Source organism: Prionailurus viverrinus, chromosome C1, assembly GCF_022837055.1.
Source record: "Prionailurus viverrinus isolate Anna chromosome C1, UM_Priviv_1.0, whole genome shotgun sequence".
NCBI lineage: Eukaryota > Metazoa > Chordata > Mammalia > Carnivora > Felidae > Prionailurus > Prionailurus viverrinus.
Window position 1 is genome coordinate 184,167,557 of NC_062568.1, and position 15,641 is coordinate 184,183,197.

At 41.7% G+C, this 15,641-nt stretch overlaps 1 protein-coding gene across 15 annotated transcripts in view; it reads right to left on the minus strand.

Moving 5' to 3' along the window:
• Nucleotides 1-15,641, minus strand: part of MACF1 (microtubule actin crosslinking factor 1) — a 331,328-nt gene that overhangs the window by 201,455 nt on the left and 114,232 nt on the right. For all 15 annotated transcript variants that reach the window (XM_047871166.1, XM_047871165.1, XM_047871167.1 and 12 more), the window contains exon 2: nucleotides 3,105-3,166. In XM_047871166.1, coding sequence (XP_047727122.1) covers nucleotides 3,105-3,166 — 62 coding nt within the window. The remainder of the gene's footprint in view (nucleotides 1-3,104; nucleotides 3,167-15,641) is intronic.

A 15,641-nucleotide genomic window follows, 5' to 3' on the forward strand; every position in this document is an offset into this window, starting at 1 on the left:
GTCACCAAACTGAGGGCAAATGGTACACACTGAAGGAATTAGAGGGGAATAGCAATTTTCTCTCCATGTGTCTCTTCCTTTCTTCTTTCTTCTGACACTGACAAAATAAGACATAAGATCTGCCTTCAAGTTACAATCAAACAGAAAATATGGAATGTATATAAATACTGTAACAGAAGTATGTAAGGAATACAGTGAGGGCACAAAGAAAAGGGTAGTCAATTCCATATGGGAGATTCTGGAAAATATTTATTGAGGAGGAGTTAAATTGGTATTATGCAGGCAAAACAGAGCTGGAGAAGGCTCCACGCAGAGAAAGCAGCATGAGCAAAGATACAGAGTCATAAAATAGCATGGCACATGGTTCAGCAAGAGCCTGAGGTAGGAGGGAAATTCAACACTCTGAGGCTGGAAAGGTAGGCAGAAGCCGGGGCCATTACTGAGGTTAACAGCACAAGTTCTAGACTTTAGGCTGTTCTGCCTCTTTCTAGTGATGTGACCTTGAACAAGTTAACCTCCCTAAACCTCATTTTCCTCATTGATAAAATGGGAAAATTACTAGAGTCTACAGCAATCGTCAGTGAGGATTAAATGAGATAATGCATGTAAGGGACTTAGTACAGAATGTCCGCTTTACAGGAAGCACTCAGTAAACTATTTTCCTCAACATTGTTACTACAGAAAACAATATTGGGAACTATTACAGTGGTCAAGGCAAGCTGAAGAGGCCCTAGACTAGAACAGAAGTCATGGAGATAGAGAGGAAAAGTCAGATGCAAGCATTTTCTGAGTTGGAAGTGAGTGACTGGAGCTGGTGACAAGGGGATGATTGGCAGGCTGAAAATAGTACGATTCTAGGTTCCTAATTTGGACAGCTAGGTACGTGAGTGAAAATATTTAGCAATTTGGGGATGTGTTGAATATAAGATATGTCTGAGTGACATCCAGATGAACGTGTCTAGTACACGGTCTTTGGCTTAGGAAAGAATACAGGAAATGGCTCTATTATTATGTCCTTTTTTTTTTTTTTTTTTTTTTTTGAGAGAGAGAGTGCGTGTGCACACATAAGTGGCAGAGAGAGAATGCCGAGCAGGCTCTGCGCTATTAGCATAGAGCCACACGTGGGGCTTAATCTTAGAACCAAGAGATCATGATTTGAGCTGAAATCAAGAGTCAGACGCTTAACAGACTGAGCCACCCAGGTACCCCTCATTATGTCCTTATCCATACTTTATAGTTTGAAAACTGCCCTCACCTGCAATTCCCATTAAACAAGTGGCCCTAAGGAGGTATGTTTAATTTATGTAACCATCTCCCTAGCTACAGATTACCGAGCTATAGATGGACACCTGACCCATGGAGGAAAAAGAAACCCCAGCCGATCAGATTTTCTATTGTCTTCAGAATCCTGCAGCCACAAGGGTTTATATCACCATTTGAGAGACAACCACCACAGCTTACACACAAGCAATGGGAGAAATGCAGACACACAGGAGGCATACAGAAAGAAATAAAAGTGAAAGAACACAAGGCCTCATAAAAAGAGAGTAGCTGCCTGATAATGTTTAGTTTTTCGTAAAGCCTAGCTGCCTCCAGACACCAGATTCTATGAGATCACCTTGTATTCTTTTTCTTCCTGTGCTTTCTTGCATTCCGCGCCACCAGTGATCCCTGTGACTAACACAAGAGACTGCCAAAGACGAGTACAGAGAACAAAACTAGAAAATGGGTAACGTTAGGTCCCTAGGGACCAGCAACATGGAGAAGTCAGAAAGAAAGGCCAGTCAGAGAAGCATGAAAAAGGCATTCATAGAGGAAAGAGGTAATTCAGGAAAAAGCAGTATAGGAGAAACCAACATAAAAGAGGGTTTTAAGAAATAATAAATTAGTCAACAGTATCAGATGCTGTAGAGAAATCAAATAAGAGAAAGACAAAACCAGGCTACTGGATACAGCAATTAAGAGGTCACTGGTGACCTTTCCCGAGCAGTAATCAATATAACTCAAAATTTTCTGAATTATTTGAGTAATTATTATACAATATTCAAAACTTTTGTTTTCAAATATTGACCGCCATATTAGTCACACTGCGTAGCCTGAGGTGTGTGTGTGTTTTTTTTAATGTTTTTATTTTGAGAGCGAGAGTGTGAGCAGGGGAGGGACAGAGAGAAGCAGTGACAGAGGATCTGAAGCGGGCTCTACAATGACAGCAGCAAGCCCGATGTGGGGCTCGAACTCACAAACTATGAGATCATGACCTGAGCTGAAGTCAGACACTCAATCAAGTGAGCCATCCAGGCGCTCCCTGAGGTGGGCTTTTAACAGGCCTCTGCTTGGGGTGCCTGGGTGGCTCAGTCGGCTAATCGTCCAACTTCAGCTCAGGTCACAATCTCGTGGTCCGTGAGTTCGAGCCCCGCGTCGGGCTCTGGGCTGATGGCTCAGAGCCTGGAGCCTGCTTCCGATTCTGTGTCTCCCTCTCTCTCTGCCCCTCCCCCGTTCATGCTCTGTCTCTCTCTGTCTCAAAAATAAACGTTAAAAAAAAAAATTATAACAGGCCTCTGCCTAGGTTTCTCCTCTATTTAAAAATAATAATAAAATCTGTCCCTCCCCACCAACCCTCCCACCAGCAATTCTGGAAGTACTCTGCATCTTAAACTGCATGGTGGTTATAATGTATATACACATGTAAAAATTGCTTAAACTAAACATTTACGATTTGTACACTTAGAGAATAAAAGCCCCTCTTCCCCATCCTTACACAGTGGTCAAATCTAGAAAAAAAATAAAGAAGGGAGCTTAGAAGATAATTTATAAAGCTAGGAACAAAGTGTTCTTTGAATCTAGGAATCACCCCCCGGCAACCTCAACCCTCAACCTCAACCCTCAACCTTCTGAGGTAATGGCATTTATTACTGTCGTCTCCAAGAAACCGATCAGTACAACTTTCCACACTGTTATGACTATGTTAGTTATTTTTAAAAAGTCACATGTGTATCTACATTGAGCACATGACAAGCAATCTGAACTATCCAAGAGACAAGACTGATAAATCCAGCTGAAGAGCAGCCAGAGGTGCCAGTGCAACATCTGTGAAGGAGTCCTACCTTCATCAGGTGCTTATTGACCCATTTGGTGAATGTCTTCTTCTGAACACGGTCCCGTTCATCTGTAAAGGAAACACAGAGAAGGCACTGGCTTAGTGCTGCCCGGACAAGTTCCCATACCCCGGCTTCATCCACACCCCAGCTTCTCCGTGGACTGTGAAGATAGTTTCCATAGACCCATGAAAAGTGTCTTGTTGTTGGGAAGATTTGGCCTCTCTGGACTTCCTCCCCTGTCCCGACCATGTTGCTGCTTTACAGATGAGACAGAGCCCCATATGCCTCAGAAACCATATTGTGGCGAAGTCTCTTTAACATCATAATCCTCTGGGGAGTGAGTGATTCTCTGCTTCCCCCAAAACAACCTCCATAAAGCCAAAGCTGTGAATACCACCTGCAGAAGAGGTGGAGTGGCCTTGGCATTTGGGACCCTTGTATTAGCAGTGGTCACATCTCCCTCTCTGCAAACTGATCTGCCTGACCAATGCTCTGCCCCCACCCTCTCCTGTCCTACTTTCCTCACCAGCCTTTACCAATCAGGCAAAGTCAGAAAGCTGCTCAGTTTACCCACACTGCACATCTCCCCCACTCCTTCCTTCTCCTAAGTCTTATAGAGCCACTTCTTTGTAGGCAAATTCTCCTTCATTCTCCATTTTGTGCACCTCTTTAACAAATACATGACTGCCAATACTTGGCAATCACTGTTCCAGAGGCCTGGTCCTGCAGAGGACTCCCTTTCTACCACACCCGCCAATTCCCCAGGGTGCTTCCACCCCACTGATCCATCAGCCTTGCTCTTTTTCTTCTATTTGAAGCCTATGCCATCCCCATACTACCTTATTCAAATCATCCTTGCTGTCATGGACCACTCCCTGCCACCTGTCCCCCTCCACATGCTAAATCTACCTTAACCTCCGTAACAACTTAGTTCACACTGATTATCTTCACAGGCACCCTGTGGCATCCTCAAATTACTTGATCTCCTGTGCATATCCAGCCATCACGCTGCCATTCCTGGGCCTCATTTCTGCTCCAAACATACCTACTTAACAGTCATCTTTATCAACCTTCTGTACCTCTAATCATTCCTAACCTTCATCACTCCATTCCCTTTAAGAGCATCTAAGATTATTCCAGTCTATGCTAGACAACACAGTTAAGCAATTCAAAGCTGCCATCATTAATACCCCAGGAACTGTCATCTGCCTAACCTTCTACCACTACGTTCACCGTGACAATCTGCAAACCTGAATTACCACATTGCTCAACTCTTCCATTTTTTGCTCCAAGTCAGTCAGCATTCCAGAGAAGAAAGTGGCAGAATTATAGAACTCTGGTTCACTAGCAATCCACACAAACATCAGTGAGGTTTTCCCTCCCCGCTGCCTGGTTCTTCCTTTCTAACTGACTACCTAGTAAGGGTCACATAGGCACCATTCCAAATAATGCCAACACTCTCTCTCTACTTCTAGGTGAATGTACTACCTGCTCACATTTCTAAGTTTATAGCCATTTGGTAAGGCTACCTCATCCCTGTCTCTGGTCTGAACTTCACATCCTTCTTTTCAGCTTTAAATCCTTTCCTGCCTTGCAAGAACACTGATCTCTTCCTGCTATATACCACAGAACTTAGGAGTTAGAATTAGTTAACTAGTGTCATTCCCTGCTGAAACATGATTCCCTTCAACAACAAAGAATCATCTATTCGGGGTTGAAAGGTGTGCCCAGATCCTGCATACTTCTATAATATTCCTGATATTTAAGATTTAATAGAGAATTTACTACCTCCTAAGGCAATACATATTTATTTAATAGTTCTATAAAATGTCATCATCTGCTTCACTATTAAGTCTACCTATTGGCTCTCATTTGGAACTGTTAGAATTTTTTTTTTCTTAACTTTTCATTTTATTTTTTATTTTTTTTGAGACAGAGAGAGACAGAGCATGAACAGGGGAGGGGCAGAGAGAGAGGGAGACACAGAATCGGAAGCAGGCTCTAGGCTCTGAGCCATCAGCCCAGAGCCCGACGTGGGGCTCGAACTCACAGACCGCGAGATCGTGACCTGAGCTGAAGTCAGACGCCTAACCGACTGAGCCACCCAGGCGCCCCTAGAATTTTTTTTTTAAGTGTAGGCTTTCACTTAATAGAGTCCTGTAAGTATTCAAAGCCAAGATCTTTATTAGATTTGACCACTGTAATTCCAATGTATTTTGATCTTTTTAGATGCTGATTCAGTTTTCTAACTGAATTCTTCATTATTCTTCTTTATCTTTCTTCATTATCCTTTCCAAACCTGTGTCATCTGCAGACTGAATCAGAATCCACTTATAACTCAAAAAGTTAAAAATAGAACTATCCTACAACCCAGCAATTGCACTACTAGGGATTTACACAAAGGATACAAAAATACTGATTCAAAGGGGCACATCACCCCAATGTTTATGGCAGCATTATCAACAATAGCCAAATTATGGAAAGAGCCTGAGTGTCCATTGACTGATGAATGCATAGAGATATGGCATACACACACACACACACACACACACACACACACACACACACACACACACGATGGAATATTACTGAGCCATCAAAAAGAATGAAATTTTGCCATTTGCAATGATGTGGGTGGAGCTAGAGTGTATTATGCTAAATGAAATAAGTCAGTCAGAGAAAGACAAATACCATACGATTTCAATCATATGTGGAATTTAAGAAACAAAACAGATGAACATAGGGGAAGAGAAAAAAAGGGAGAGAGACAGAGAGAGAGGCAAACCATGAGACTCTCAACTACAGAGAACAAACTGAGGGTTGCTGGAGAGAAGTGGGTGGGGGGTGAGCTAAATAGGTGATGGGTATTAAGGAGGGCACTTGTTGGGATGAGCACCGGGTGTTATACGTAAGTGATGAATCACTAAATTCTACTCCTGAAACCAATATTACACTATATGTTAACTAACTAGAATTTAAATAAAAACTTGAAACAAAAACAATCACAAAAGAATCCACTTACAACTGTAGTCTCATCTAAATCACTGACACTTTGCTCACACTATTTTCTCTTCATGACATGCTAATCTCTCCTTCTCTACCTCTCCAAATGCTATTTATTCCTTAAAATTTAATTTATTCATTTACTCATTTCTTCTTTGAATACGTCTTTATTAAGGACCTAGGTCACTAGAAGAGCCTGTGTTTGACTCTGACAATAGATACCAAAGTCACTGTCCCTATTCTTTAAAAGAGATGACAGGGCACCTGGCTGCCTCAGTTGGTGGAGGCAACTCCTAATCTCAGGGTCCTGAGTTCAAGCCCCACAATGGGCATGGAACCTACAAAGAAAAGAAGAGAAAAGAAAAGAAAAGAAAAGAAAAGAAAAGAAAAGAAAAGAAAAGAAAAGAAAAGAAAAGAAAAAGTCTAGCAGAAAAGAGAAATAACTTCAGTACAGTTTGATACATGCTATAACAGAGCTAAGCACAGAGTGCTCAAGAACACAAGAGAAATGGTTAAGCTACCTGAACAGGAGAGGGAAACATGAGCAATTAGTGAAAGTTTCCAGATGAATGACTCTACCTAAACCTTAAAAGATGAGTAGAAGTTAGCCAGGAATTAAAAGGAAGGGACAAAGCTACTACACGAAGTTTCACGTAATGCAAATTCATGGAAACAACTGGGAGCTTATGTTCAGAGAAGAGCACAGAATCAAGGATGGTTGAAAGACAGGATGTGTATTAGGTAGTGGAGAGATTTAAAACTAGATAGGATGGCATGGGTCAAATCATGACCGTTCTTGCAAACAAAGGAGTTCAAACTTTACCACTAAGAAATTGGTAGAGATAGGTAAGAGGAAGCTTTGAAAGATTTTAAATAGGAGATGACATGATCAGATGTATGCTTGAGAAAACTACTCTGGCAGCCTTTCTTGACAACTCCAGGCTCAACAGTCTCTTTGTCCTACACATTTTTATGGTTCTTACTATGCTAATCACTCAGTCAGCACTTACATATAGAGTCCTGGCTTTTAATATGCTTACTCTCACATCACCCATGAGATCATTAACTCCTTAAGGAAGGAGACCATGCTTTACTTTTTGTATCTCCCAAAGCTGCTAACAGCTAAAGCTCTGCAGGATGTGACCTAAAACAAAAACTTTCTTGACTGGCCAATATATGATTAGAAGACTGGCTAACAAAACACACAGAATGAAATCACAGCCAAGTTACCTACAAGAAAACAGTCCAACAGGTAAAAAAGCCAACAGCGCAGTGTCACCTGTGTGCTGAAACATGCAGCCATGATGAGAAAACAAAAAGCCAACTGAAAGTTCTGCCCCACCCCCTACATTTTCACCACTACCAAACCCATTCTGCTTCACTACACTTAATACCTTCTTAACCAAGAGTGGCCTGTTTCTAATTTTACAAAATTCTCACCCTGGAGACACAAGTTTTCCTTCTTATTTTTCTTTTCAGAATTTATTTTATCATAAAAGCTATATGCGTTTGCTGTGACAGGTTAATACATAGTTGGAAAAGTTAACAAATGTCCTTTTAAACTGATCTTTTTTTTTTAAATGGATTTCACGCCCAGAGCAGAGCCCAACATGGGGCTTGAACTCACCACCCTAAGAGCAAGACCCGAGCCAAGATCAAGAGTCGGACACCCAGCCAACTGAGCCACCCAGGTGCCCCTAAACTAATCAACATTTTAAAGAGGCGGAATTCATAGGATTTCTCTTTAGTCCACTGCCTCCTTTATTTTAGACCTAAAGATGCAACGGGCATGATGGAGACTGTTCATTCCATCTTACTATATCCATAAGCTATTCTATTCACCTACCAAGTCCTTACAGGATAATAATGCGCCAGGTAGACCTAATGTTCTCATATCAGTCATGTTTCTAATAGCTAAAAAACTGACTTTCAATTCAGGAGTGAGAGGTCTGAGTACTTACTCTGAATAATTACTAAGGGCAACGTGATTACAAGCCCTTTTCAAGACCAGCTAGCCTGCTTTAGAGCTGAGCCAGAAGCTCCTCAGAAAAGGGTTTTATGGAACAACAGTGCCCCAAAGCTGGAGGATTCTTTTTTAGGATCCTGTGTTGCAGACCCATCAATTATATGCAAGTTCTTTCCAATTTAAGCATTAAGACAAGGATACTGCAGTACCTGGGGTTTAAGATCATTAATATTTTTAGCAAGGAAATTCATCAGGGAAGCCAAAGAGCAACTTTAACTATTATACCTTCAAAATGCTCCAAACAGCTCAGACCTTGAAACTTTTAAAATAAGTTTTAGGTTTGGCTTCCTACACACAAATCCCTAATTTAATTCCAGGCCCAGCAAAGTTACAATTTTCAAAGGTACCCAAGTCAATCAAAGAAAAGGCCACATTTTTGATGCTTCTTATAAACTTGGCCCCACCAAAGGCTATGAACTGACAACAAAGAACCCAACTGCCCACTGGGAAATTCTAAGATTGTACATATTGAGGCACCAATTAATCATTCAGGGATTAGTTAATTAGAAGGATTTAATACTTGTTTCCAACTTTTATTAAGGGCATTACAGTCCACTGAGCTACCAATATACCCTAATTTTCTTTCTTTTTGTTTCACTGGCAGAGATGTCCTTCCTGTAACTTAGGCAAGTCCTTCCACCTAAAATCTGGATCCCATCTCTTCTCTTCCCTCAGGAACCTTAATCCAACAATTATCCCCTAGCTTGTATATCTTTAACTTCTCTCTTTCCTTTCCCCTTGGCTTCCTGAACAAGTATGATGACAATGTTGTCTCCACTTCCTCTCCTCCTAGTCCCCCATGTGACCTGTGTGGCCTCTGGCCCCACAAATTCACTGAAACTGCTTTCTCCACAATCACCTTCCTGTCAATTCAAATGACACTGCTGATCATTCCTTCAGCTTTTATTTTTTTATTTTTTTTTTCAACGTTTATTTATTTTTGGGACAGAGAGAGACAGAGCATGAACGGGGGAGGGGCAGAGAGAGAGGGAGACACACAGAATCCGAAACAGGCTCCAGGCTCTGAGCCATCAGCCCAGAGCCTGACGCGGGGCTCGAACTCACGGACCGCGAGATCGTGACCTGGCTGAAGTCGGACGCTTAACCGACTGCGCCACCCAGGCGCCCCTCCTTCAGCTTTTAAACCCACTCTCCCTCATGAATCTCAGACTCCATTCTACCCTAGTGTTCCTCTTCCTCTTTGGGTTATTCCTTCTCTTCTGCTCACTCCTTATATGTTTACTCATCCTTCACCCTCTTTCCTTCATTCTGTATTCTTAAGATACAGGTGGGTGTTATGTGCATGGTGGAAGGGGAAAAACATAGCTTTTATTTGCTTTTATTTTTTTTAATGTTTTTTTTTTTAATTTTTTTTTCAACGTTTTTATTTATTTTTGGGACAGAGAGAGACAGAGCATGAACGGGGGAGAGGCAGAGAGAGAGGGAGACACAGAATCGGAAACAGCCTCCAGGCTCCGAGCCATGAGCCCAGAGCCTGACGCGGGGCTCGAACTCACGGACCGCGAGATCGTGACCTGGCTGAAGTCGGACGCCTAACCGACTGCGCCACCCAGGCGCCCCTTTAATGTTTATTTTTGAGAGAGAGAGAGAGAGAGAGAGAGAGAGCATGAAAGTGAGGAAGGGCTAGAGAGAGAGGGAGAATCCGAAGGAGGGTCCAGGCTCTGAGCTGTCAGCAAAGAGCATGACGGGGGCTCAAACTCACAAACCACGAGATCATGACCTGAGCTGAAGTCAGATGCTTATTAACCAACTGAGCCACCCAGGTGCCCCCCAAAAACACAGCTTTTAAAAAAAGTTACGAAGAGCTGTTCTCTCCATTCTCCCAGAATGACTTCATCTACTCCTATGTTTTCAATCATAACTGATAATTTTCAAATCCATATCTTAAGCTCACACTTTCATCCTAAATACCACTCCCATATGCCTAATTGCCTCCTAAACATTTATTTCATAGTCATCTCAAATTCAATTTGTCTAAAACTGAACTTTTCTTTTCCCTCTGTTTCTAACAGGTTTCCTTACTATAATCCATGTGTTGAGGACTGAATGTTTGTATCTCCTCCCCTAAACTTATATGTTGAAATCCTAACCCCCCACTGTGATAGTATCAGGAGGTGAGGTCTTCGGAACATGATTAGGTCAAGAGGGTGGAGCCTTATAAAAAGGTGGTTCTTTATAAAAGGACCCCAGACAGTCCTCTCTCCGCCATGTGAGGGTACAGTGAGAAGACAGCAGTCTATGAACCAGCAAGAGGGCTCTCACCAGACAACACATTTGCAGTTGCCTTGATCTTGGACTTCCAGCCTCCAGAACTGTGAGAAATCAAGGTGTGTTGTGTAAGCTACCATGTGTGTGGTTTTATTATGGCAGCCCAAATTAAGACACTATCCTTCTCAATGCTGCCAGCCATCTTTCTGGCAAAACTAATCTTTACTGTCTGACTTAAAATCCTTCAATGACTCTGTATGCTCCTAATAATATTAACAGTTAACATTTATTGAACACCTGCTTATGTGCTACACACCTTACATATATTGCTTCTAATGCTCAACAACCCTGAAAATTAAATATTATTTTACTGGAAAAATAAAGCCTAGAGAGGGTAAGTAATTTTTCAGAGATCACAAGGTAGATAATGAAGTCAAATCTGAACTCAGCTCCACTGGATTCCAAAGCCTGATGCCTCCATTCAGGATAATATTTAAACTTTTTGTCTCAGCATCTAAGACCCATTATGATGTGCTGCCTGCCTGCCACTCATTCCTCTCTCCTGTTTCATAAAAATTCTTTCAGCCTTCCTGAACATTCTTGCCGAATGTAATCTTCCCCTGTATTTACTGTTCCCTCTGCTTGGAATATAGTTCCCTTTTCTCTGATTACTTATTGTTCTGTATTCAACTCAACCATCACTTCCTCCAGGAGCTTTTCCTATCCCTTATACACACTAGTTGAGGTGATCTTCCTCTTGTGCTTGGTACAAGATATCACTGTTTACACGTCTATCTGTCCTACTCGGCCAGAAACAATTTGACAATAGGCCTAAAATTGGAATTAAAGCCTGCATTTGCAGTGCAAAGCTCTGTGTTCTAATCCAACGTAGCCTATAACATAGTCCCAGTGCATTATAAATCATTAAAAAAGCAAATAAGAGAATAGCTTTTGCTTGTTTCCCCAGGGGCCACAGAAAAATCACAAATGGTTCAAGAAGCCCAAGAAGCACCAACTACCTGGAAATGTCAAACTGAGATACCTGAGCTGACAGAGAAGGGAAGTAGATAGTCAGAAAAGGCCTGTGCCTTGACCTCACGAAGTTTACAACCTAGTGCAAAGACCAATATGTAAATAATTAACAATATTATCAAGCAAATAACACACCATATACAAGCTACACAACATGATGCTGATAATCACAGAGTTGGCTAATTCTGATAGAGGGGCAGGAGAAGAGTCATGGAAGGCATGATGCTTGAACTAAACCTTGGATAACAATTAGGATTTGGGCAACCCAAAAAGGAGTTAAAGAATGCCAAACAGGGGGGCGCCTGGGTGGCTCGGTCGGTTAAGCGTCAGACTTCGGCTCAGGTCATGATCCCATGGTCTGTGAGTTCGAGCCCTGTGTCAGGCTCTGTGCTGACAGCTCAGAGCCTGGAGCCTGTTTCAGATTCTGTGTCTCCCTCTCTCTCTGCCCCTCCCCCGTTTATGCTCTGTCTCTCTCTGTCTCAAAAATAAATAAACGTTAAAAAAAAAAAAAAAAAGAATGCCGAACGGAAGAAAAAGCAGGAGCAGCGATTGGGACATGTGTAAGTACAGAGGATATGTTTCAGGGAATAGTATAGCTATGCATAGCCTACAATTAGCAACATAATGAGAAAGGTAGCTAGCAAGGTCATCTGAGGTTAAATCACTCCAGAAAACTGAAGGAGTATGTGCTTAATTCAGTAAATAAAATAGTAACACTGAGATTTTCTGAACAAGAGGGTGTTTTGGAAGGATTAATCTGGCACTGAACTGAAGGCCAGACTGCAGCAGACAGACAACTAAGAGGTACAAGAACAAGCTAGATGTCTACCATGACAAACCAAGAAAGAAATCTAAGAGCATGAATTAGGGCAGAGGCAGCAGGTATTAAAGGAGGGCAGTCAAGATCTGCAAGATAAAATAGAGGCAGAAACAATAGCCCTTAAATAGTGACTAGATATGGTAAGGAAAGGGAGGTTTCAAAACAATTCCAATGTTTCTAGTCAACAAATGTTGGTCAAATAATGTTTCTAGCAACTGGGAGGAGTAGTGTCTTGAGATTAGGAAAACAGAAGGAGGCACAGATTGGCTGTGCACAGGTTGGGTAAAGGAGAAGAAAAATAATGAAGTGTTAGCAAGACCTTCTTGCTGACAGTTGGAACCCTAGGTCTAGAGTTCAGAAGAGCAGTCAAAATTGAGGATACAGATTTGAAGCTAACTGTTTGCCGGTGAGGCTGTGGCAAGTACAGCAGACAGCCTCTCTCAACAAATCTTCCTAAATAACCACTTTGCCCATATTATCCCTCTACTCAAAATCTTTTAGTGGCTCCCAGAAGACTAAGTCCAGGCCCTTTACTCCATAGTCTGCTACAACCCTTTGATATTTGAGTCTAGTTTTTATTCACTATATGTTAGGTGGTTGGAGGAGACAAAGACGTAGCCTCTGACCTGAAGAAATTTACAATCTATTCTTCCACCTTTTCCTTTAGGCTCTCCCCTACAAGACCTCACTACAACCATTCTGATATCATTGTTTCCAAACACACTTTGCACATTCTTGTCTTTGTTCACCATCTGCCCTTACTGGAATATCTGCCCCCGCCCTCCACTCTTTTTGGATCATCTAAGTTAGAGCCTCCTTACAAGACCCAACTGAAATCCCACTTCTTCCTTTATACCTTTTTGGCTATGCCAGCCACCTCTAGATGCCTCAAGGTGCCTATGTTTATTCAATTTACTTGGCACCAAGCATATAAAACCTATTGTTAGATACCTCTATATGTAAATCCAATTTATCTGAACTTTAGCTCTTTGGAGTCAAGAACCATGTTTTAAATTTCTTTAAACAATTAAGACAACAATGGATACTCAAGAATACTCATTCATTTAACAAATATACACTGAAAGCCCACTATGCGCCAAGGTTATTATCTACAAGGACACTTTAAGATGGGATTTTCAAAGTCAGACTACAGAAGTATTCCCAAATGATAATTAAAAGGCTACTTTTCAAAAAAGGCGGGGGGTGGAGGGGTGCTCCTGGGTGGCCCAGTGGGTTAAACATCGGACTCTTGCTTTCAGCTTAGGTCATGGTCTCGTGGTTGTCCAAAAGAGGCCCCCTCCCCAACCCCACATTAGGCTCCACACTCAGTGCTGGCCATGAAGCCTGCTTGGTATTCTCTCTCTCTCTCTCTCTCTCTCTCTCTCTCTCTCTCTTCTCTCCCTCCCTCCCTCTCCCTCTCCCTCTGCCCTTCTGTGCTCTCTCTCTCTCTCTCTCTCTAAAAAAAAAAAAAAAAAGAAAAAAGGCTGCTTTTCAGCAGGGAGCATGGATTTCCATTCAGATGTCCCATCTGCAGTTACAGCTTTCCTAAATTCTTCTTGCCACATCTGGATCCAGGAGACTTTGAACCACTTAATGTAAGCTCAGAGAAAATGGGCTGAAGAAACAGATCCACAAATACAGAGGACAAACTGATGGTCACCAAAGGGGAGTGGGGTGTGGGGGTGGGCAAAATGTGTAAAGGGGAGTGGGAGATACAGGCTTCCAGCTATGGGATGAATAAGGCACAGGGGTAAAAGGTACAGCATAGGGAATATAGTCAATAATATTGTAATAGTAATGTATGGTGACAGAGGGTAGATACACTGTGGTGAGCACAGCATAAGGTATAAACTTATTGAATCATATACCTCAAACTAACATAACATTGTCTGTCAACTATGCTTCGATAAGAAAGGAAGGGAGGGAGAAAAGGAGAGAGAGGGAGGGAGGGGAGAGAAGGAGAAGAAAGGAGAGGAAAAGAGAGGGGAGGGGAGGGTGGGAGGGGGAGGGGAGGAGAGGAGAGGAAAGGAGAAAAGATGAGATGGAGATCAAGCAATTAAACTGTGCTTACCAAAAATGTATAACGGCACCAGCATTATAAATGATTCCTATCCTCAGACATATATAAGTCAACTTTGGGAGATAAGACTGACCTAGATATTGTGTGTACTCTGTGTCAGGCACTGTGCAAAGCCTGTCTCATTTAGTATTTGATTTACTCCTCACAACTCTATCAAGTACGCATCATTTATCCTCATTTTTATAGTTCAAAGTGAGGCTCAAAGAGGCTTATTAATAATTTGCCAGAAGTCACACAGTTAGCAAGTAGCAGAATGGAGATTCAAATTCACATCTATCACCGACTTTTAACCACCACACCTACTGCCATCATGAAATTATTAGGAGACAACACAATATAGTCCTGTGTAATAACGGGAAGAAGGGAGGTGCAAACCAAAGCTGTAATAGGATTCATGACAGAAATCTATCACCAAGGGTTGGTACAGGCTTATGTCTCAATGAAGATTGAGATTTGGGAGTTTAAGGAAGTGATAATTCTAGCAACTTCAAAATAAAATTAAAGTTTTATGTTATTTCTCAGGCAAACAGGAACTTTATGAATAATAATTCTTTGCTCTATTGGCAATCAGAGAATACAAGACAGAAGTTAGATACAGAAATAATCTGGGAGTAAGCATGTGGCAAGAGAAATGAGCCACAGAGATAGAGGGAGAGGCATACAAGCAGAAGGGAAGAGGGAGAAAAGCTCGATAGTTTCTTGAAAATTCACTAGATTATCACATTCAGAAAAACTAAGTACTTTACAGATAGAAAGAGATTAGAGGTTTAAGAATCCTCAAAATATCTTAAAGATGAAGAAATCCCAGTCCTGTGAGACTTAAGAACTTGGAGAAAGTGCCACAGTGGCAGAATCAGCCTATAACTTGGATTTGCTGGCCTCTAGCCTATGATTCTTAATTTACTGAATACTCATCTTCCCTCGTTGAACCTGAGTTTCATCTATAATGTGAGGAGTTTGGACTAGATAGATCAATGCTTCCCAGATCTTAGTTTGGGAACCAGCCATATCAAAACCACCTGCAGAGCTTACACTGGGCTAAATGCTGGAATATCATGTATTCCTCATAATGACTCTGAGTTAGGGTCTATTTAAATCCTCTTTTAACAAATGAAGAAACCAAGGCATAGAAAGGTTAAGCAATTCTCCCACCTCATATAGCTATTTGGTGGTAGAGCAAGAACCCCAAGTAAACAGGTGATGCCAAAATCCCTCTTTTAACTATCAGCCATGGGATTAAAAGAGGTAGGATGAGAGAGAATAACGTTTTTGCTTCGAAACATTCAATAAAGATTCTAGATTTCCTTATACTTCTCTGTTGATTACAGAAAAGGGGCCCTTTTATCTCTAAGC